Here is a 21491-nt window from a genome sequence, read left to right on the forward strand (position 1 = left end):
AGCTGGAATACAATATGTAAAGTTGAGGACTCTAGTGCAAATCTACAGGAAGGGCAGAGTTAGGTGGTCTCAGGATGCAAAGGTGGACAGTGATCCTAAAAAAGCAAAGGGTAATCACAAATCAATTTTGGATCAAAATGGCCATGTACTCTGAACTTAGCAACCATCTTGGCCCAATCCTACAAACCAAGTCATATTATTATTTCATGAGATGCTTTCATAGTTTGAAACAGCTCATGTTTGTGTTTGCATGTTGCACTTTGAATCTTAGAAGAAATGCTTTCATGATATAGAAGTTTCACATTTTTCAATCAAGGAAATGCTTTTACAACGCATAAGTTCCAACTAAAATGTTAGACAACTGAAGTGTGACTTCCCTATTGCTACTTCAACTGACACTCTATCGGATCGGAGAACAGTTTCTCTGCAAAAATTTTGAGAAAAAGAAAAATTCTACCCAAGGTTACTGTAGAACTAATACGTATTTTCTCTGTTATTCTGGTCAGTGGTAATGTGTAAATGGGAAGCTCAGAGGCTAACTTCTTTTTATATGAGAGGTTTATATCATTCAAGTTCTACACTTGATAGGCCAATAAAGAAAACGGCGCGTAAGAAGACTTTAGAAGCACCTTTGAAGTCAAATGGATGCCCAATAGTCAGCAATGTGAGGTACCAAAGTTAAAGATGCAAAAAGGAGAGTGCTTTTCTAAGAGACAAAAGATGATAAGTTCTGGGGGTTTGGAAGGACTTGATAGCATCAGAAAATATATATGATAGCCCGTAGGTTGAGGGGACTATTCTCCTGGCTCTCAAAATGACCATTCTGCTGATTGCAGATGCCCCTCTTGGACAATAGTTAAATTATGTATTAGGTCAGTGAGGATTTCTATATGCTAAACAGAAGCATGTATTATGATGTTTTCTATTTGTCTAATGTCTTAATTTTTAAATTGAAGAAAGTAGTGATCCATCAATGCATCTTTGCAAGGAGTCAGTTTTCGACCAAGTCTAATCTGAGTGACTTTGGTTGGAGGAGCAGATTATTTTCAGGTTAATTTTAGTAGGTTGCTGAACTTTGAGTCCAGTTGTGGTTGAAATCTGGCATGAGGGTGGTTACGTTGGAGGAGTCAGAGGAGCCGCCGGTTGGAACGGAGAAAGGAGAGCCGCCGGTCGGAACGGGGAAAGGAGAGCCGCCCGGTGCACCGGCGTACCAGCATAAAGCCTTATCGGTGGATTCTGGTGAGGGCCCTCCGATGCTTAGGTTAGAGTGGATCTTAGTTGGTCCAAAAAATTCCTAGGCGTTATCTAATGTGGCCTATTTATAATCCTTGCAGAGGGGACCAGGTGGCGGACGTATAGCTCGTCCTCATTATACGAGGAGATGGGCTAAGTGGCGTGCAGCCAGAGCTTGCTTGAGGTACATGGTGTAGGCCGTTCTTGTGAACGGCACGATATTTGGCAGATATGGTAGGGTATGGCCCCTGACAGTAAGCATGGCTGGGGCAGTATGGTGTCGTCCTTGGTTGACGCATCATGGCATGGCCGGCAAGTAAATATGGTGCGGTGAGGTTGTAAAGTACGGCCATGTATATGGGCATAGGCGCGCGCGTGGGTGCGTGCGTGGATGCGACCGTGGGCGAGGTCGAGCTCGCTTGGAGACCGTCGCATATACTTGGCAAAGTCAGTTTGGTGAGCACTAAGGTCGGGCCGATTTAAGGGCCGCAATATATATTTAGTGAGGTCGGCTCGGCGGACTTTGAGGTCAGCCCGACCTCCTTGGTTTTTAATTGACTTCAGGGCGCCCTGCTCAGATCAGGCGCATCGCCGTAGATTCTTCAGGTCGTCAGTTGGGCACCCCGAATTCAGACCGGGGCGTCATTGTAGGTACGTGCGGTCGATGGAGCCTCTTCGGCTCTTGGTCGATCCTGCAAGGCACTCCAAGCCCGGCTCGAGGGGCTTCATTGTAGGTTCCTGTGGTCGACGGGGCCTCTTCGACTCTTGGTCGATCCTGTAGGCGCCCCGAGCTCGACTCGAGGGGCGTTATTGTAGGTTCCTACGGTCGACGAGGCCTCTTTAGCTCCTGATCGATCCTGCATGGCATTCCGAGCTCGGATCGAAGAGCATCATTGCTGGTACCTACGGTCGAGGGGCCTTTTCGGCTCTTGGTCGATCCTGCAGGGTGCCCCGAGCTCATGGCAACGAAGAGAGCTGGCCGAGATCGGCTTGGCCTTCGGCGAGGTTCGAGGTCTGGCCTGCTCGGTGCTGAGGTCTATTTGGCTAAAATTGGATGGTCCCATGCTGAGGTAGATGGTCCATTTTGCCTCCCATCAAGTCCTATTGAGGACCTCTTGATGATGAAATGGTGCTAGGGAAGCTTAACATCTGGACCGACAATTTAGGCAAAGGGAATGTCACAATCCAAGACCTCATCCATAAAGACTAATCGGAAGGTAATATTTAGGTTTTTTAATCATATATAAATACCTAAGATCTATCTAGTGCATAGCCGATTTAGGACTAAATACCTGCCCACATATACTACTCCTATTTAAGCCCCAGCATCCTTACCAAGTTAAGGGTCCAAATCAATGTAAATATATTCACAAGTACTATAAATTCAATTACAAACACCAAAATTAGCCCGTGGTCTGCCCCAATAGGCCCACACCGTAGTCTTCCTTAATCCACATGGACTATGGGTCGAGTTTGCTCTAATATAATTTGGCACAATCCAGAATCTCATCCTGAAAAGTTAGTCGGAAGATATTATTTAGGTTTCTTAATCATATATAAATACTGAAGATCTATCCAATGCATAGCCGATATGGGACTAAACATATACCCGCACGAATCCTCACATAATACCATTTGTCACAACCTAGGACCTCATCCAAATGGGCTAATCAAAAGGTATTATTTGGTTCATTGGTTCTATATAAATATCTAAGATATATCCGGTGCATAGTAGATGTGGGACTAAATATACAGCCAGATAAATCCTCACATAATACCATTTGTCACAACCCATAACCTCACCTAAAAAAGACTAGCTATAAGATATTATTTGAATTCCTTGTTCCTGTATAAATACCTAAAATCTACGTGGTGCATAGTCAATATAAGACTAAACATACCTGTATGGGTCCTCGAAGGAAAAACAATAGGTTGCCTTAGAGCTATAGTTGCAAATATCAAAAAATTTGAACGGAAAAGACTTTCTCCAAGTAGTGCATACTACAAAGTGAACTAGGGCAACTAGATGCATTTAAATAATAAGGTTTTGGTTGCATCAACGAGATGCATTTATCCTCCCAATCATCTTGAAGCTTCATGACCGAGATTTTAATGGGGATGGAGAGTGTCCCGGCGCCATCCCATCTCATTCCTATCAACAAACTTAGAAATCCATTTATGCAAGAGAAAAAAAAAAGAGAAAAAAGATAGAAAGAAAGAAAATATGAATAAAAGCAAACAAATGAAAAGAATGAAAGGAATGGAGAAAAATGAAATAAAAGAATGAAAAAAAGAAAGAAAGAAAGAAGAAGGAAAGAAATAATAGAAAAAAAAGAAAGAAAAAAAAGAAGAGAAATAGAAGATATCTACTGAGATGCATAATCGAAACAATTGTCATAATAGGGCAAGCAGAAAGATATTCCATCCTATGGAGAAATCGGCACCTTGTTTCACAAAATTTTACTAAAAGATATTTGCCCTTGCCAAAGCAAGAGTAACACGATAGTATGCTTAGCATCATTGGAGTCATTATTTAGAGAACCAGACTTGACAGATTAGACTGAGAAAATCCAGGTAAATGAGGAGTAGAATCTAAGCTAGATTCATAGCCGCAGCAGAAAAGTAGTTGGCCAATGGCCCTGTGTAGTGTCTTGTAAAAATGAGGCATTTGTAAAGGACCATATCCAAATGATTCGACTAGTCAATCACACGGAATCTACTCCACCATGCTTACACCTAAGGTGAACGAAAGGAAGTCTCGAATTGTTGATGAAATCCAAGTGGAACGTGAGATGCTTCAAGGAGAATAAGTGAAAACTCATGTAGGGACAACTGCTAGAAATCGTGGACTTTGAAAATATGCACAAGATATCAAAACGTCATACTGCTTTTTTCCAATATTTTTTTATTATTTTATAAAAAATTAGAAGATATCTGGATCATTCATTCGTTTAATAAATTAAAATATTTAAAGTATTTTATTATTAATAGGTTACCAGCAGATTGCCTACAAGTTACCAGCCTCTTTATTTTTTTATTTTTCTTTTCAAAGAAAGAATATTTTATTGTTTTTTTCTTCCGAATCGCTGTGTTCCACCAACCTCTATCTCGGTGGTGGAGTGATACGAATAGGCCGTGGATCCAGAAGCGCCGACGTGGGGACGAACGGAGAGGCGGAAAGGGGAAAGGAGAGGCTGAGGGTGGAGGGCAGGGCGATCGAGACCTCGATGCCGCCGCCACTGCTCCCTCTCCGGCACCGCTACTGCACCCGCCCGCTTCGAACTCCCGAGGAGGAGGAGGAGGAGGAGGAGAAGTTTTTGATTGTGCGAGATAGCTTCCACTTCACCGAAGGGTATCGTACATGCGGTGCCTCTCCCTTGCCGGCGACGAGCTCGATAGCTTCTGCTCATGCCTCTGCTGGCTTTGTCTCGACCAGCCCTGTCGCGCCCGAACCCAAAGCGGAGCCGCAGGGCGAACCATGCGGCTAATCAAATCATAATAATTTCAAAATAATAATAATAACTCTTCAATTATCAAAGTTTAATTTAATTAATATTTATATAAATTATTTTCATAATCAATAGTGCCCAAAAAAAAAAAGCTAACTAATTATTATTATTATTCAAATCAATATAAAATAATCAAACTAAAATGGACTAAGCTAAGCTAAACTAAGCTGAAAAAGCCAAATAACCACGAATATCTCCAGAATATCTAGCGTACTCTTCTAAGTCTCGAGCAATCATAATTTAGGATATGAAATAATAAAAAAAAAGAATAATAAGCTACACCAGCTCAGTAAATATCATAATGTATCAAAGTGGGTCTAAGCATGCCAAACAAATAAATAATCAAATAGTATGATACCAACTGGAAATAAATTAAATCTCAAATAATACATATATTTCTTTCAAAATTATTTTTTCATAAACTGATGCTATACCCAACATTAAGCTATGGCTACATAACCGAGTGACATGAGTTGGATAGCAAATATAGGATGCACAAAGTGCTAGAAAATATATACCATTATATTAATCATTAGTGGATTAATATCGAAACCATTTTTTATATTACAAGTCGACAGGACCAACGAATAATTCTTATTGGCGGAGCCAGATCATAGTATTGCTAAGAATACATACATAAACAAATTTCATATTTTACTCGATCATATTTTCTAAATTTAATCTTACAAAAATATCAAAATACATAACATATTTTAAAACAATTATGACCAAATAACATGCTTGACCTATTAAATCAAATACAAAATAGAGATCATAATCAAATTTAATAAACTGATTATAATTTTATCGAAAGTCGAAAAATATACTTTAAAGCATTAGCTTACTACCCTCTCACTTTAAGATCCTATTTCAGTTAAATAGGTCAACTTTACCTATTTAAAGCCATTAAAATCCAACATCAACAACCTCGAAACCCAAAAGAACTAAGAATAGGTCAAGATTGGGCAAAGTGATCCAATTTGGGGCACTATAAGATGTATAGGTTCATACACAAACCAGGGTGACGAAAGAACAAGGTCAGCCAGGCGGTGGTGCCCGACTGCCCAGGTCAATTCGAACAAAGTGAACTCAATTGGTCAAGATCAGATAGGATTTAAGTAACTAAATAAAGATCACAGTGACCGAAATTCTAAAGAATCCGGTAAGGATCGAGTAATGACCGGCCTACCATCCGAGTATCGGGGCGATTCAGGGCCTCCATATTGTGCCAACTTGGATCCGAGCAAAAGAAGACATGGATCTTAAATCAAGATCGAGTGGGCCTTCCTAGAAAAAGAAAGAGGGAGAATAGAGAGAAATAATGAAGAACATAAAGAAGAGGGAAAAAAAGAAGAGGAAGGAGAGGAGCAAGAAGAAGGAGGAGGAGAGAGGGCCACAGCCAAGTGGCCATCAGCTGGATGACTAGCGACAAGGGAAGACCAGTGGTCGGCAATAGGGCGGTGTGCAGCCAGTGGTGATGACCGGCCAGTAAGAATCAAAGGGAAAAGAAACTTGAAAAATCGGGGAATGAAAACTTTTTTTCTATTTTTGGCCATTGGCCACTCATAGTGGCCATGGTTTCATTTGGAAAGGTTGATGGGAGACTGTGGAACTTGAACGGGGTCCAATGTCAAAAGATAGCGACGCCGATGGTCCAAAAAAAAGAGAAAAGAGTTCGGAAAAATAGGAGAAATGAAACTTGGTCAATTTTTGATCGATTTACTAATGGAATCTTGTCGGCAAGGGATCCTACCATAGAGAAAAAGAAACAGGAAGAAGAATCAAGGCTCACTTGGGGCTCCGGCGAGCTCTCCGGCTCCAATTTCTGACGAGCATAGTGCTAAAAATCGGCGAAGTAAAAGGAAGAAAGGAGAAGAAAGATGAAGAAAGTGGGAGAACTTTCAGCAGTGGAGCATCATGAAGGGAAGGGGAAGCCTTTATATAGAACGGAGTCTAGGGTTTTCTAGCCTTCAGCGGAGTCCGAGGATGAAGAGGACTCGTCCTCCTCAATCATGTTAAACTAGAGCTCTACGGTGTTTTTGGTTCGAAAACTAGCCTTTGGGTTGTTGTTATAGTGTTAGATCGGGTTAGGCCCATAGGCCGGCCAGTGAGGCTAGGCCTCACAAGTCCAAAGCTGCAAATGGGCCGGGTTGACCCGTGACTCAATCTAACCCGACCCGACCCATTTTGGAGGACCGTGGGGTTGGGTCGGGTCCTAAAATTGGATCCGTTCCATTTTTCGGATCGGATCTGAGTTTATTGAATTCAGACCCGACCCGACCTATATGAAATTTGGATAAATTTGAGTTTTCAATCCTACGACTTGCCCCGATCCGAATCTATAAAATTATTTGGGCTCGCGAGTCGCAAGGGTACAAACCAAACAAGTCAACTGAAAGACTGGAACTGAGTGCTTAAGGCCTGGCCTTGCTCCAGCCCAGACCAGATGTCCTCTCTCTGTTTTGCCCAGATGGGCCAGAGTCGCCAGATGGCCCATACGGTAATTTACCTTGGCAAAGCCATGGGACCCAAACAACCATTGGCCTTTACTTTGAGTTGCAGCTAATTAACAATATATCCTTTCACTGCTCCCCTCTTTGCCACTATCTCCCTTGTCTCCTAGCAAGAACGGGGCGCCTTCCCTATGGGTTTCTTGAACCGATAGACGATGCAATTTTATAGAAGAGGGATGGGTGCTCTTATCGAATGGTGAGTACTGCCGTCACTTTTTATCAAAAGCAAAAGTTGCCAAGAATTTGAGGAAGTTCCTTTGTTCAGGGCCTGAAAGCGGGTAAAGTATGATGGAGATTTAATAAGTGAAGCATGGATGGTGTTGTTGTTAATGGCCTCACTCCCAAGCCCCAATTACAGCCCAACATAACCTTTAAAACATGCTTTGGCTCATAAGAAAATAAGTTCTGTACACTGCTCTTGGAACCAAGAGATCAGTCCAAGCTAATACATCGGGTTAAAAAATATAGCCTTGGACCCGATTCAACCTAAATGATCTGTTGGGTTAAAAAATATAGCCGTGGATCCAAACCGACCCAGCCCGATAAATTGAGCCTGAGTCCAAAATTAAAATCTAAATAAAAAATTAGATTGCATCGGGTCCCTCAAGATCTGAGCCAACCCGACCTATTCGCATCCTTGTCCGATGCCCCCTGCGCTGTGGTCACCTCCTTGGCCCTTCTTTGTCATGCCCTCCCTTCGGCGGCGCCATCTCCTCCGAGATCTGGTGCTACGCGATTGGTGCTGGAAGAGTTCCAGACTATTTGATCTTCTTTAGAGGACGAGGGAGCGCGTGGATGAGCGATGTGGTGGCCTGTGGACTATAACTAGCATTGTGGATATCCTTGGTCCCCCATTCGCCATCTTCGGCGACCATCAAGGGCAAGGCGGCCTTTGATTTGGGTTTTTTAAGGCAAAGGTTCATGGCAATAGAGGCCGAGAAGCTGGGGCTCACAAGACGTCGCCGTCCATCGTTACACTCGACCTTCAGGTCCTTCCACAGCACCTCTGCTGTCACCCTCTTTGTGAGTTGTGACCGCCTCCTCCTCCACCCTCCCACGCCCTCGCCGCTGATCTTCGTCTCTAGTGTCGCTGCCTTTTCCTCCTCCTCCTTTCGCCCTTTGAATCCCTTCTCCCGCACCCTTGCCCACTTGCACTCCCTCTCCCTCCCCAAGAAGACCCTCCTCCTTGCCTATGCCTTGGAGACCAAGGTAAGACATCGGAGTTGAGGGAGAAGGGGCTTCCAAAATGCTTATGGAGTTCATCCTAATGGCAGAATAGCTGCTACTTTTTTTCCTCTTTTTTTTTTTTTTTTTCCTTAGGCAGCTCCACCGAGCCCCCTTCCACCAGAGAATTTGATGAGGTAGAAAGTTTCTCATATTCTTCCCACCAGCACAGACGAGCTCGTGTGTAAGTACATCACCCCAGTATAGCACTCCCAACAGATAAACCAAATGGGGGGCATCCAGTTTCCGTATTTAATCGACGCCCGTGCGTTTCGAACCTGGGTCACTCCGTTGGAAACAAAGCCCCATTCCAACCATGCTACCACCTCGGTGGTGAATAGCTACTATTTTCAATTCCAAACGCTTTTAAGGTTCAAAATAATTACCGCACTAGTAACATATATAATCGGCGACAACCGGTTGCAAGTGGATAAATCAAACTGTCTATATTAATCAGATGGCCAGGGATACACAATGGTAAAGGACTTAAAAACCCTTTGGAATAATGCAGAAAAAGCCAGTATTATATGATTTTTTTTTTGGTACAACCGTTGTTCACCCTACTTCATTATAGGTATAGCCAGCAGAATCAAGAGCAACAATCTGACATAACTATCAAGAAGGGACTCATGGTGTGTCCAGAGAATCTCTCCGAAATGCTGTGCTGTATAGGAGTCAACACAGTCGGCGGCATTGTTCGCCTTCCGATACACTTGCACTGTCTGAAAGATACTGCATTGTCTTACCATTCACCGAATGTTGCCGAGTAGAAGACTGTCATCCTCTCTTCGCCCCTCCTCTCGTATCCTGTCGATTACTATAGCCAAACCTTTCTCTAGAATGATGTGCTCTATCCTTAGCCTTTGTCTTGCATAGGAAAAGCTTTTTTTATGCTGCCCTGAGCTCTATCAACCCATCAATGCGTCGCCCGCGGCAATAATCTGCGAGTCTTGTCTCCTGATTATAAAGGCCCACTATTTACTCGAACAAAAATGCCAGTTTTCCAATGCTAACAGCCTCGGAGTGTTAAAAAGATGCCAACTAGTTGCTTTTTGATATTCCAGAAAGCACAGCGTGAAATGCAGCAAGCATTAACTGCTTAAAAGAAATAACTTTTAGCTGAAAAAAATTCTGAATTATTTATTTTCCCAAAAGATTACGGCGTTCCCACTGATATTGCTCTCTCGTGCAATCCCACGGACGAGCCTAGCCCCTGCTCCCGTTCTATTTTGTGAGTGAGAATATACTCCAGAATTTGACTCAAGTAGTCATGGGACTTGACCACCTCAGATACGTGGTCAGCCTTGGCATCACTGAAGCTAGAAAAAACCTTAAATCCATGCGGATTTTGTAGTGAAACTCCCTACCACGTACAATGGAAGATTGTCCTGGTGGAATTTGGGGGGATTCCCTGTGGTAATAGTGGAGCTCAAGGGTCTTTTATTCACTGCTTTTGTGGTGGAAGATGATAGTCCTGCTTTTATTCACTTATTTCCAGAAGTTAGCCATAGTTCAGGCAGAAAAATAACATCCATTCTAGACATACCTGCGTGCAACCATATAATATAAATGTGAAAGCTTTGGAAAATTAATCCTTCTTGCTCAAATGCAATGAGCTTCATCGTATTTTTGTTATCATCCAACCCACAATGTAATTATAGTTTACCAAAAGCAAAGTAGAGAGAAACTAAAAGGGCCTTCAGTACAGTAAAGTTATTAGACATTCACCATCGGACAATTTAAAGGGCCTCATAGCTCGAACAGGAAATACGAAGTTGGATAAAAAGAAGGTAGAAAAGAAGAACCTCCCATGGCTCTAGAATCAATTCTTGGCCCTCAGAGCATTATTTTCTTTAATCCTTGCCCGGTTGTCAAGTTTAACAAAACGTCTCAGGTCATCCAAAGTAAGAGTTTCTGTGCCCTCTCTCCGTAGTTCGCTCAATGGAAGACGCTTATCAAGCAAGTGCCACAGCCAGTCAGGATAGTCAGAATCTGGCATGATCTTGGGATCAGCTCCATCCTTGAGAATATTGGCTCCAAATACCATGGTGCTCTTCAGTTCTTTGCTTAGCTCAGAAGCTTTAGCAGCATCGCCGCCGCCGCCCTTTGCTCCCTTCTTTGACTTGCCACCAGCTACTGCAAACCTCCTGATACCCAGCACCTGAGCCGCCTCCTTTGTGATGCTATTGTGCCTCAACAATCTTACGCAAATCATCGCCATATTCTTATTTCCTTAGCAACAATTTTACTGCATTTGCAATTTTTGAGAAAAAAAATGAAATGAATTGCATCTATAGGACTGCATTATAAATCAAAGGCCATATTATCCATCTATCATTGCATTGAAACCACCAGACCATTAAGGTGACAGGCAATTAACACTACATAAAAAGAATATACCAAAAGGAACATGGTTATATACACATAATTCTAGTCATACAACAATACATTTCTAAGTCTTTGTACAAGTCAAAGCACGGGTCTCTTTGCCACGCTTCAGAAAATTTCAAGATAAGGGCATAAAAAGTAAATATGAGAAAGACAGGAAAAAAATCAAATGCGAACTGGATCGGTTTGTCTTGAATCTTAAACATCCATTTTACTATTCTATGCTGATGATCCACCCTACTCGGAATTTCTGTTGGCTGTTGAATGATAACACTTAATCTAGAACTATTAAGAGCCTCTGGAGCAACAAACCCTCAGCCTAGCATAACCACAACAAAGGGTTCCTAAAATTCAAGAATGGGGCTCAGAATAATCAACCCACTAATCCATCACCAGCCTCAAATGCTATGTTGTTCAATTCCAAAGACCACAGATAAATGACTCGATGAACTAATGGAGGACCTATTTGGATGCCAGAATTCATTATCCAGCAGTAAGATCTTCCGCATGAGAGAAACTGAAGAAAGGAGGCAAGTACATAGAGCTTTTGTTGATTTCAAGAGGGTCAGAGTTTCTAGTGTCCCAAAATTTTAGGAACAAGTTAAATCACCTTTTTAACAGAACCAAACTTCCGAGATTACTAGAATCGGGAGCATCCTCAACTACCCTTTGATCCTTCTCTCACAGCATCACTTATTGCTTGAAATCTCCAACGAGTTGGGATCTTATCTCCGGATAATGGAATCCAGCATCCAAAAAGCACATAGAATGATTAAAATGACTATATTGAGCATAACATTATTGAAAGTTAAAACATCTATTAAGGTTTCTTGGCTCTGAACTTCAGCATCTTTAGGTCTTTAACAATCATCTGTTATATTTGTGCGATTTCTCCATGGGATAAAAACTACAAAAAAAGCGCAGGAATCAGCTGACCTAGTTCAGGTCAGCAAGCAGAAAATGGCAAGTTGAAGAAAGGTTTGCACTTTATATCAATACCATTAATTCTCTGAATTTTTTGCGAACATAGTTCCCTGCAAAATACTGCTTTTCGTAGTAAAAATGTTTTTTTCTGCAGTTTTATATTGCACATGAGATATGCACAGCACTTTCATGTGATGCTTACGTATCAAACTACTTAGCCAATGTCTTATCATAGTATGTTCAATACAAAGCATCTTACATACAGAAAAAAAGTAACTCATGCTCAAAGAGAAGTAATCATTTTTTACTTTTGAATTAGACTCTTTGGTTTCAGCAAAAAAATTAGACTCAGGCTAAGAAATTGTTCCTCTGGCATGAATGCAGCTTCCTAGATCAAGCATTGCCTTCCTCGCTCTTTTGTCGACTCTTTCCAGGTCTCTAGGAGCCTTGTGGGGTTGCTCTTCACTTGCATAAGCTTAAACTGTATAAGCAGCAAGGTATGTCTCCCAAATTGCCACCATTCCGGTAGGGTATTTATTTATAGTTGAACATAGTTTATGATCAAATCTTGATCTCGGAAAAAAAACCCTAATACTGCAGAAAATTGGCTAGAAATCCTGTAGCTATTTTTTTTAAAAAAAAATGGAGTAGTTAAATTTTTAACAATTGCAAAGACCCAAATGAGTATTCCACCATTTTCAGATTTTAAGGGTTAAATTGCATAGGACTATTACTAGTTTAAAATTCCCAATCCAGATGATGATAACAAGTATAAAACAAAACCCACAGAAAAGCAAAAAAGAAAAGCACTAGTGCATAAGTAGTAGGCCTTTATCTATAACTTTTGTCAAATTCAACTAGGGCACCCATGAACCAATTAAGGCCTTTCTATTAGCCCAAGCCCAGTTAAGTTTGATACCAAACAAAATCTCAACAAGTGTTCTATTGGCACATACATGCACAGTATGTCCCCTTTTTAACTTATTAAAATACTTTTTCTCTATGTGACAAATTACCAATATGTACAAGAGTAAAGAGATAAATGGTAACGAAGATTATGCAAAGCAAAACATCAAGAAAGCTAAAGCAATGCATAACAGAAAAAAACTTACTACTGATTAAGCTCAACGAGCACGAGTACAATCATCTTCATCAGCCAATCCAAAATACCATTTGCTTGCAGAAAATCCAAGGTTCAAAATCATAATCTGATAACGATGAAGTTTCAAACTTGAATTAAATCAAATAAAGACGGAGAGATATAAATCCAAATACAAACTCAACAAGGATTTCCAAACCCAAATCAATCATCCATTCCATAGAAGTTTCAAGAAACTCCATCGGCTACAATAAATTCAACCTCTAATTCTCCAAAAAGCTTAAGCCCTTAAATGAATGGATGGACCTTATCTTCTTGGTATTGTAGATGACAGAGGGGATGGATCATTTACCCATTGATCTATTGCCAACTCTCTAGCAATACCAAGCTCCCCTGCCTTGACAGTTTATTCAGAGTCTTGAGTTTTGCCATCTTAACAAACATCTTAATTCAGAGTTCCTGTCACCTTACTTGACTCATGTCTATGAAATCAGAAATCCCAGTATTGCAGACCTTCATTTTTTCCCATGATGAGCATATGTTCAAATTGAAGCACTTTAATTGTTAAAAATACTAAATTTGATTTCAAAAACCAAATGATTGTCAAATAGAAATGAAGCTACATGACTCATCATAAGGGAAAAGTTTGACACCAACCATCCACCAATAGAAGAGTTCAAGCCAATATATCCACAGCAGATGAAATAGTCCAATGATGGAAAGAAACCAAAAAGATCAAGTGATGTCACAAAAGATTTAAAATGAATCAATATTTCGTTGCTAATAAGATCACAGAGCATCAAGTGAAAAACTGAGTTAGGCATTTTACTGTTTGCAAGGACTTTGCCACTCTCCATACAACAACAGACCAGCCATTTATTAATTTCACCACAACTAACAAAAAATTCAAACTCATATGCTGGGATTATTCAGAAATTTTGACATTTTAGCGAGCTAAGCCATTTCCTTTAATCCTTTTAATCATCACTTGTAACATATGATTAAAATATTTGATAGTTGTCTGGTTGTATTTTCTTTACCAGTTACTACACATACCAGACACTTTAATTAAATTATGTTAACAGAAAATTAATTAAGGAAAGGAGAATTTGTTATCTTTTAATAGTATTATCAAGTTCAAGATCTACCATTGGAGGAGCAGAAACCCCTTGATCGCCACTATATCCTTCATAGGTAAAAGAAAACGGTAAGTTGGGTGGAGCTTAGGAAAACCAATTGCAGAAACTGAACTAATAAAAACAACTTCCAGAATATACTTGCGGGATTAAGTGTACAGTATTCAGGAATTATAAGGGGAAAAAAATGCATATAACATTTACCCACCAATTGCCATAGTACAAAATGAACAATCACACACATACACACATATTAAGGGGTATGGTCAATTTGCTTCATAATAGTTTTGATCCTCTCTACAGCTGCTTCCATATTTTTTTGTGCAGCTTCATCCATAAGCAGCTCACATGTTCGATTCCTAGGCTGTATCTCTCGTCCTATCATCTCATCAAAGAGAAGACATGCCCACACGATGTTACCTACACTACACAACCCATGAATCAGAAGCGTGTATGTATCAAGATCTAAACTCAAATGATGTTTATTGATGATATCACTCAACAAACTGTGTATGTGGTCATCTCGCTGTCTCAGTTTGAAGCATAATTTGAGCAATGGCCTGTAAGTTTGAAGATCAGGCTTACATGACAAATTTTCCATCTCCTTCAACACATTTAAAGCATTTTGCTCTTGGCAGTGGTGGCAAAAAATTGATATCATTGTATTGTAAGTCGACAGATTATGCCTGATCCCATTCGTTTGCATATCTACATCAAAGATGTGAGCAGCCTCATGCAGTCGACCTGCTTTTCCTAGAATGTTGATCAAAGAGTTGTAAAAAAGTAAATCAGGTTTACAACCAGATAACTTCATTCTCTTCACTATATCCAATGCTTCTTCAAGCTTCCCTGAGTTAGCAAGAGAATTCATAAAAATGGTGTAAGTGACAACATTTGGAGGGCAACCTTCGGCAACCATTCTATCAAGGAGGTCATAAACCTCCTGAAATTTATGTTGGTTACAGTAAGCTTGCAGAATAGTCGAGTATGTAATTACTGAAGGTCGAAGTCCCCAGTTTTTCATCTCCTGCACTGTCCACATAGCCTCATCAATCCTACGTGCATTGCACCATCCATGGACAAAAATGTTAAATGTGAAAGCATCAGGAGGGATGTGAGACTTGAGCACTAAAAAAGCTTCACGAGCAACCTCAACTCTCTTCTCTTTGCAAAGAGTGTCAAGCAAAATATTCATGGATCTAGTGTCCTTATCAAAGCCCATAGTCTCTAAATCATCAAACAACTTCACAGCCTCCTTCCATCTCCCGGCACCTGCAAGTCTTCTCATGATCTTGGCCATTGTTTCTAGAGTAACAAGACCCTCACTACGCAACTCGTGTACCAAATCCCACATCCGGTCCTTCTGTTTCATCTTCCCCAGTATGTCCACCATCTTATCGCAAGCACATGGAGTATGTTTGTACCCTGACTGGGAACTAGCCCACTTGAAGAAACCCAAAGCAGACTTCCAATCATCTCCAAACCTATGAAGTAAACTATCAACAAGGTTTGGTGTGAGTTGGACCCTACAGCAAGACTGATCACTCTGGAGTGATTGAACAACATCCTCGACCGTCTCATTACAAGCCTTTAAAATCACTCTCCTGATTTTCTTGGCATAAGTCAATTCCTTCAACTCAAGAGAAGAATCTGTTGTCAGGTATTTTACCAGCAGCTGCCGGTGGGGGGACGGAGAAGGCGAGAGATTTGTAGAGCGGGCTTCAGAAAGACCAGAAACAGATGAAGGAGATATCAAACAAACAAAAGAACGATAAAAACTACGACTCATGTTCCCCTTTGCGAAGGCCATCGAAAGGAGAGAGCGAGAAAGAATGCCAAAGGAGTCCTGCATCCCCCAAAGCGACCCTACCATTAGATTCTTCAGCTGAGGGTGACCCGATTACTCTAATTTTTGAAGGTGAAAACTATGAAAAACAAATTTGTTGCAATAGTTCCTGAATTCTCCCAATAACTTCCTAGTTAATCAAGCATTCAAGATCCATGAAGCAATTAAATCAATAAAGAAATCAACCAAGAGCATGCATCAACCACGAGGCGAATGAATTAGTGGTGCAATTAACTCTACTATCACGAACTGGGGTTCAAGAAATCTATCCACACAGCAAGAGACCGAGAGAGAGAAGGGGGAGAAGGGATGGAGGCTTACCAGCGAGAAGAGGAGAGCCGCCGCGCGCCAGTATCGCCGGCGGGTAGTCGGATGAGAGCGTTGAGAGGAAAGACGATAAACCCTACATGAACGAAGACCCGACCCGTTAATAAAAAGAATGGAACTGCGATCCGACCCGTGTGTAGTTCGGGTTCAGCCATGTGGTTCAGACGCCAGGCATCCCCCAGAAGTTGAAAACGGGATGAAGTCCGATCCACCAGAGGATTATGTTTTTTTTTTTCCTTCCCTTTGACGAGTTTATGAATACACTCAATAAAACCAGAAAACACAACCTCGCAGATTGCCTGAGGTAACTCTCCCTCTCCTGAACGCAAAATACTCCATAAATGATTAGCCACATAAGCAGCCATCCAATCAGCAGCTCTATTGATCTTTCTAAATACATGCTTTTCATTCATTGACCCGCTTTGCTTGCCGGAGAACACCATGTCCTCTTAGGTCTTAAACAAAAAAAGTTTTTTGCATATATATCCCCATGTATATGGGTTATTGCATATTCATCCATACAGAAACATTATTTGCATGTATCTCTTATCATCCTGTTGTTATATTGGTACTCTTTTGCTGCAAATCTAATAAAAGGGGCATCATTGCCAAAATAGGATGATTGGAGGGTGTTTGTGTGTATATGTGTGTGCAAATAGTGATTTGCCAAGAACAAGTATGCAATGAACTAGATTTGTAGGGTATATATATTAATAATCCCTAAAAAGTGTTCAATCTTATGCCAACCATTCATGGATAAGGGATTACCTAGGAGGCAACATTGAGTTTACTTTTTGTTCCCATAGTCGGTTGACCATAAATTCCAATTCAATCCCTAGGTCAATGACTATTTATTGATCTCTGACCCACATTCAAGACAAGGTGCTTCTGTGAACAAAGAAGGAATAATTATGTATGCTAGACTTTTGGACATGCTATGTCCAAAAAAAATCCATTTTTTAAAAATGCATTGTGCCTTTGATAAAAGAACAGTAATATTTTTTTTTAAAAAAAATCCATTTTGGCCTAGAATATACAAGGAGCGAAAACATGGCGGTGGAGTCCAACCGTTGGAGTTCGCATCATAATAAAGTAGATGTAGAAACCAGGGAGTAAGAAGTAAATAAAATATGTCCAAGGATTGATTGTTAAATTGGATCCAGCTTTTATTTTTCATGAAAGTTTTTGGGAAAGTATATTTATTTCAGTTCTAAGATTTTAGTACATTCATTATTACATCACCTTAATCTTAAATGGGTAAAATGAGAACAGAAAAGGGTGTTTAGTTTTCAACTCTTATTTAGATTGATTTTTAATGATTTGTTTGCCAAAAATTTATTATTTTTTTAAGTTTTTTGCATGAATATCCTTCTAAATATCAGATTTTGCATGAATACCTTTCCAAAATTGATATTTGCATGTATATTTTCATAAAATTATGTTATTGTACAAATACGGTTGTTCTAACTGTATTAAAAAAAATATATTTATATTAATTAAAAATAAAATTTAAATTTACAATGACGTTATCATCCTTACTCCTCGTTTTTCTTCTCTCCTCCCCTCTCTTGCCCTTTAAAAAAGAGCACCGTGCAATTAATTCAGTTACAATGGCTAATGGCCTTATAAGCAAACCCACTAAGCGAATGGGAAACAAAGAAGAAGAAGAAAATGGCTCATTCAGTTACAATGGCTAATGGTCGTCGGAGGACCCGTCGGGACGGGTGGGGTAATGGGTGGCGGAGGGGAGGTCCATGGCGGCCGCACAGGCGGCGGCGGCGGCCTGTACGTCGCGAGGGGAGAGGGTGGTGGGGCGGGGGAGGGAGGCGGCGAGGTCGGAGAAGTTGAGGACGGCGGCGGTGCCCTTCACGCTAAGCGCCACCACGTCGTGGGCCCGCGCAGCCATCTCCGGCGTCGGGAAGGTCTCGAGCCAGATGCGCGACTTCTTACGGGGCTCCCGGATCTCCGACACCCACTCCCCCCATGCCCGCTTCCGCACGCCGCGGTACATCGGGTGCTTGCTCCCGTCCCGCGCCTGCTTCCCCCCACCTCCCATCAAACCTCTCTTCTTCGGAGACGGTGATGGCGAGGAATTGGCGCCTGCTTCCCCCACCTCCCATGAGCATGGCATTGAGTTCCTGCAGCTGGTTTCGGTTTCGGAGGAGGCCATTCGATGTGTTCGATTCCGAAACGGCTGAAACAATTATCTCCTGGGAATCGTGTTCAAAGGGCGGCTGAGGAAGCGTATGGGGGTGAATGAGGAACAGCCATTTGGATTAGAAGCAGCCAGAGGGTACGCAGCATATGGGATTCTCTAGGTGGTAAAAAGGTTTAGATAGGTTGCTATGTGGGATCACGCGGTTGGAAGAACAAGTTAGCTTTCTTTTCTTTTCTGTCGTGTGCTGTGTGCGGAGAGAGAAGAAAAGAGCGACTTGATGTGGGTGTGGGGAGAGGCCAGAGGAAGTGAGGGAGACGGGTGGGGGCGTGGGAGGGTTTTAGTAGAGAGCGGGAGGGCTGCTAGGTGCGCAGGGAATGGATAACCAAGTGCGACACAAAGCCTTTTTTTTTTCCTGTGAGAGATGAAAAGCGAAGAGAGAAAAAAAATAAGAATAATAATGTTATTTCAAATTTTAATTTTAATTTTAATTAATATAAATATGATTTTTTTTAATACCGTTAAAACAACCGAGTATTTGTACAATAAGAGGGTATACATGCAAATATTAATTTTGGAAGGGTATTCACATAAAATCTGATATTTAGAAGGATATCCATGCAAAAAAATCTTTTCTTTTTGTACTTTTTGTATTTGTGATCCAAATCGAATGCACTCAAAATGGCAATGTAATAAAGTTTTCGACATTTCATTTAGCTTCCATATCCATATCAAACAACTATAATAAATAGGAATCTAAATTCATCATCTTATTCAAAGTCAACATCAGTCCAGAGCATCTACATAAATAGCCAACCCATAATCAAAATATTTAGAAAAATTATGAAGCTACAAATCCATGACCAACTAAAAAATCTAAAGCTCTGCTGCATAATTGCCAACCTTACTAGTGCGTACTCTAAGCCTGGAACATCCTGATCCTACTTATTTGAAAAAAGAAAAATATAGATATCTGAGTGACACGCCTCAGTAAATAAAACTTATATTATTTTACCAGATCAAACAGAAGTTTTTCGATGTCAATATAATATTTTTAAAAAATAACGGTTATTGAAAAAAAAACGTATTTCATAGTACAATATGTTAATATAAGTCATAAAAAAAATTATGCATAAACAAATCATCCATATTTCATAAACATGGTTCCAAGTTCATTTGCCAATGCAAATTTTTTGATACTCTCATATTTGAACTAAATAATAATGTGTTGTAGGCCTGATATCATGTTCTTGATGATCGATTATTTATGTATTCTTGCCATGATTTATTTGCATGTAAAGTTGGCTGACACTATTTATAAAGAATGGAATGCTTTTAGGTTGATTGCTTGTTGTGATCACCAAAGTAACCTTAGGCATGAAAAACCAGAAATTTTCTATAATGTATAATTCTAGATAAATATAAATGGCCCAATAAGTTTTAATAGTGTAATTATTGCGTCTAAGCTATTGAAATGCTGAGTTGATTCCAAAGAAGCATCTTCATGTTCAATGCTTAGACGGATGAGATGGTAGTAGTGTGCATTGGATCAAGTGGTATTTTATATCCAAAGGTATGGTGTTTGCTTGTACCCGATGTGTATGTCTTGCTAGGTTCACCATGATGAAGATATACCACTAATGGGGTATAGTCACTAGCATATTATGGCACTTGCCCAAAGAAGAGACAATGATGTACCTGGTTGCCTGCTGAAGTTAAATATAAAGAAATTTAATTTTCTTTGGATAAAATTTAATTGTTATTTAGTCTTATTAATCGATGATAAAGTGAGCATGTATGAATTGCAGTATTTATTCTCATAATCATGGATAGCAGCATTGAAAAAATTCCTTTTCTTAATGTTTTTTTGAATGAAAAATAAGAACAATGCTCATATTATGATGTGCTGACCTTGACCTAGTATTCTGAGTGGATGAACCTTCACCACTTACGAATGAAAGTAACAGTAGAACAAAGGAGACTTTTTGAGAAATGAGAGTATTCTAGTGCCTCAGTTTGCTCCTAATGAAATCCAACGTCGTTAGGCATATTAGAGGTTCCATCCCTTCATCTAACAAGGGACATATTTTTTTGGATACTATGGAGCAGCAAGTTGTAAGCTCTAACAAGAGACAAAGGCCAGCACCCTAATGACGAGATTAGTCGCCATGAGCTATATAGACAAACTTGGTATGTACGAGCACATTATGAAAATGAGATATATTTCAATGCAGTTAAATGATAGCAATATTTCTATATTTGATGTATTCTTAGTCCACTTTATTCTTACTTTTCTTCCATCTGAGTATGATCTCTTTAAGATCTCCTATAATACATACAATGAGGATTGGATAGTTAATGAATTACTAACCAAATGTGTGCAAGAGGAGGGATTGAGAAGGAAGAAGATAGAGAATGTGAACTTTGCTTCATAATGGATTGGTGGAAGAGCATATAAAGGAAAAGGTGTACCCAAAGAAAAAGGAAAGAAAATATTAGCTGTGGTTTCAGGTGAAGCCAGCAATAAGGTTATCAAATGCTTCTTCTACAAAAAGAAAAGATACTTAAAGAAAAACTGCATAAAGTATGAAAATGACTACCAAGGGAAGGTACCCTTTACACTTATGTATGTTTTGAGTCTAATTTAGTAAATATTTCAAATTCTACAAAGTAGATTGACTCTGGTGCATCTGTGCATATTGCCAACAACTTACAGAGCTTTCTATCAAGAAGGCCTCCGATTGAAAGTGAACAATCTAGTGTCACTGGAAGTCAAGCATATTCACATGTCAAGGTAGTTGGATGCTACAAGAAAGTCTTAGATTATGGATTTGTCTTAATTTAAATAAGATATTTTATATTCCTTCTTTTTTCAAAAATTTAGTTTCTGTGCTTGCTTTAGTCAAAGTTGGTTTACATGTTTCGTTTGGAAACTCTACACTTGATTTAATAAAAGACTATTATATTCCTTCTATCTTTACAAGCTTTCCTTCGATCGCTTGTTTGAGCGATCTTTCTTTGTAGACTCTTCTGTTGGCAATAAAATAGATAGAATTAATGAAAATTTCTCTACATTATGGCATCGGAGATTGGGGTATATCTTGAAGAAAGGTTAAATGATAAGTGAAGGATGGGAA

General features: G+C 40.1%; 3 protein-coding genes across 5 annotated transcripts; all 3 read right to left on the bottom strand.

The window, feature by feature from the left end:
• Window positions 1-10040: 10040 nt before the first annotated feature.
• On the bottom strand, window positions 10041-16512 carry LOC103718685. Of its 3 annotated transcripts, XM_017845604.3 has the most exons (3): window positions 16194-16276; window positions 12904-12999; window positions 10041-10727 (listed from the first exon to the last, which is right to left on the bottom strand). In XM_017845604.3, exon 3 carries the CDS (start codon window positions 10698-10700, stop codon window positions 10302-10304), a length of 399 nt encoding a protein of 132 aa, XP_017701093.1. In that variant the 5' UTR covers window positions 10701-10727; window positions 12904-12999; window positions 16194-16276; the 3' UTR covers window positions 10041-10301. The 3 variants fall into 3 exon arrangements, with proteins under 3 accessions (XP_017701093.1, XP_008805830.1, XP_038972396.1); XM_008807608.3 differs by lacking the exon at window positions 12904-12999 and having other exon boundaries at window positions 16194-16512; XM_039116468.1 differs by lacking the exons at window positions 12904-12999; window positions 16194-16276 and adding an exon at window positions 14039-14057.
• Window positions 14142-16187, bottom strand: LOC103718684 (pentatricopeptide repeat-containing protein At3g04130, mitochondrial). Its single transcript, XM_008807607.4, has one exon. The coding sequence runs from the start codon at window positions 15897-15899 to the stop codon at window positions 14280-14282; it is 1620 nt and encodes a 539-aa protein (XP_008805829.1). The 5' UTR covers window positions 15900-16187; the 3' UTR covers window positions 14142-14279.
• A 1227-nt stretch (window positions 16513-17739) lies between the features above and the next one.
• On the bottom strand, window positions 17740-18369 carry LOC103718697 (dehydration-responsive element-binding protein 3-like). The gene has a single exon (XM_008807626.2). It carries the CDS (start codon window positions 18367-18369, stop codon window positions 17893-17895), a length of 477 nt encoding a protein of 158 aa, XP_008805848.1. The 3' UTR covers window positions 17740-17892.
• Window positions 18370-21491: the final 3122 nt, after the last annotated feature.

The sequence above is a fragment of the Phoenix dactylifera genome, unplaced genomic scaffold (genome assembly GCF_009389715.1).
Source record: "Phoenix dactylifera cultivar Barhee BC4 unplaced genomic scaffold, palm_55x_up_171113_PBpolish2nd_filt_p 000092F, whole genome shotgun sequence".
Taxonomy (NCBI): domain Eukaryota; kingdom Viridiplantae; phylum Streptophyta; class Magnoliopsida; order Arecales; family Arecaceae; genus Phoenix; species Phoenix dactylifera.

What these genes read in the sequence shown, in the direction of transcription:
- LOC103718685 (XM_008807608.3), bottom strand. Translation starts at nt 10,700, where the DNA reads ATGGCGATGATTTGCGTAAGATTGTTGAGGCACAATAGCATCACAAAG.
- LOC103718697 (XM_008807626.2), bottom strand. Translation starts at nt 18,369, where the DNA reads ATGGCCTCCTCCGAAACCGAAACCAGCTGCAGGAACTCAATGCCATGC.
- LOC103718684 (XM_008807607.4), bottom strand. Translation starts at nt 15,899, where the DNA reads ATGGTAGGGTCGCTTTGGGGGATGCAGGACTCCTTTGGCATTCTTTCT.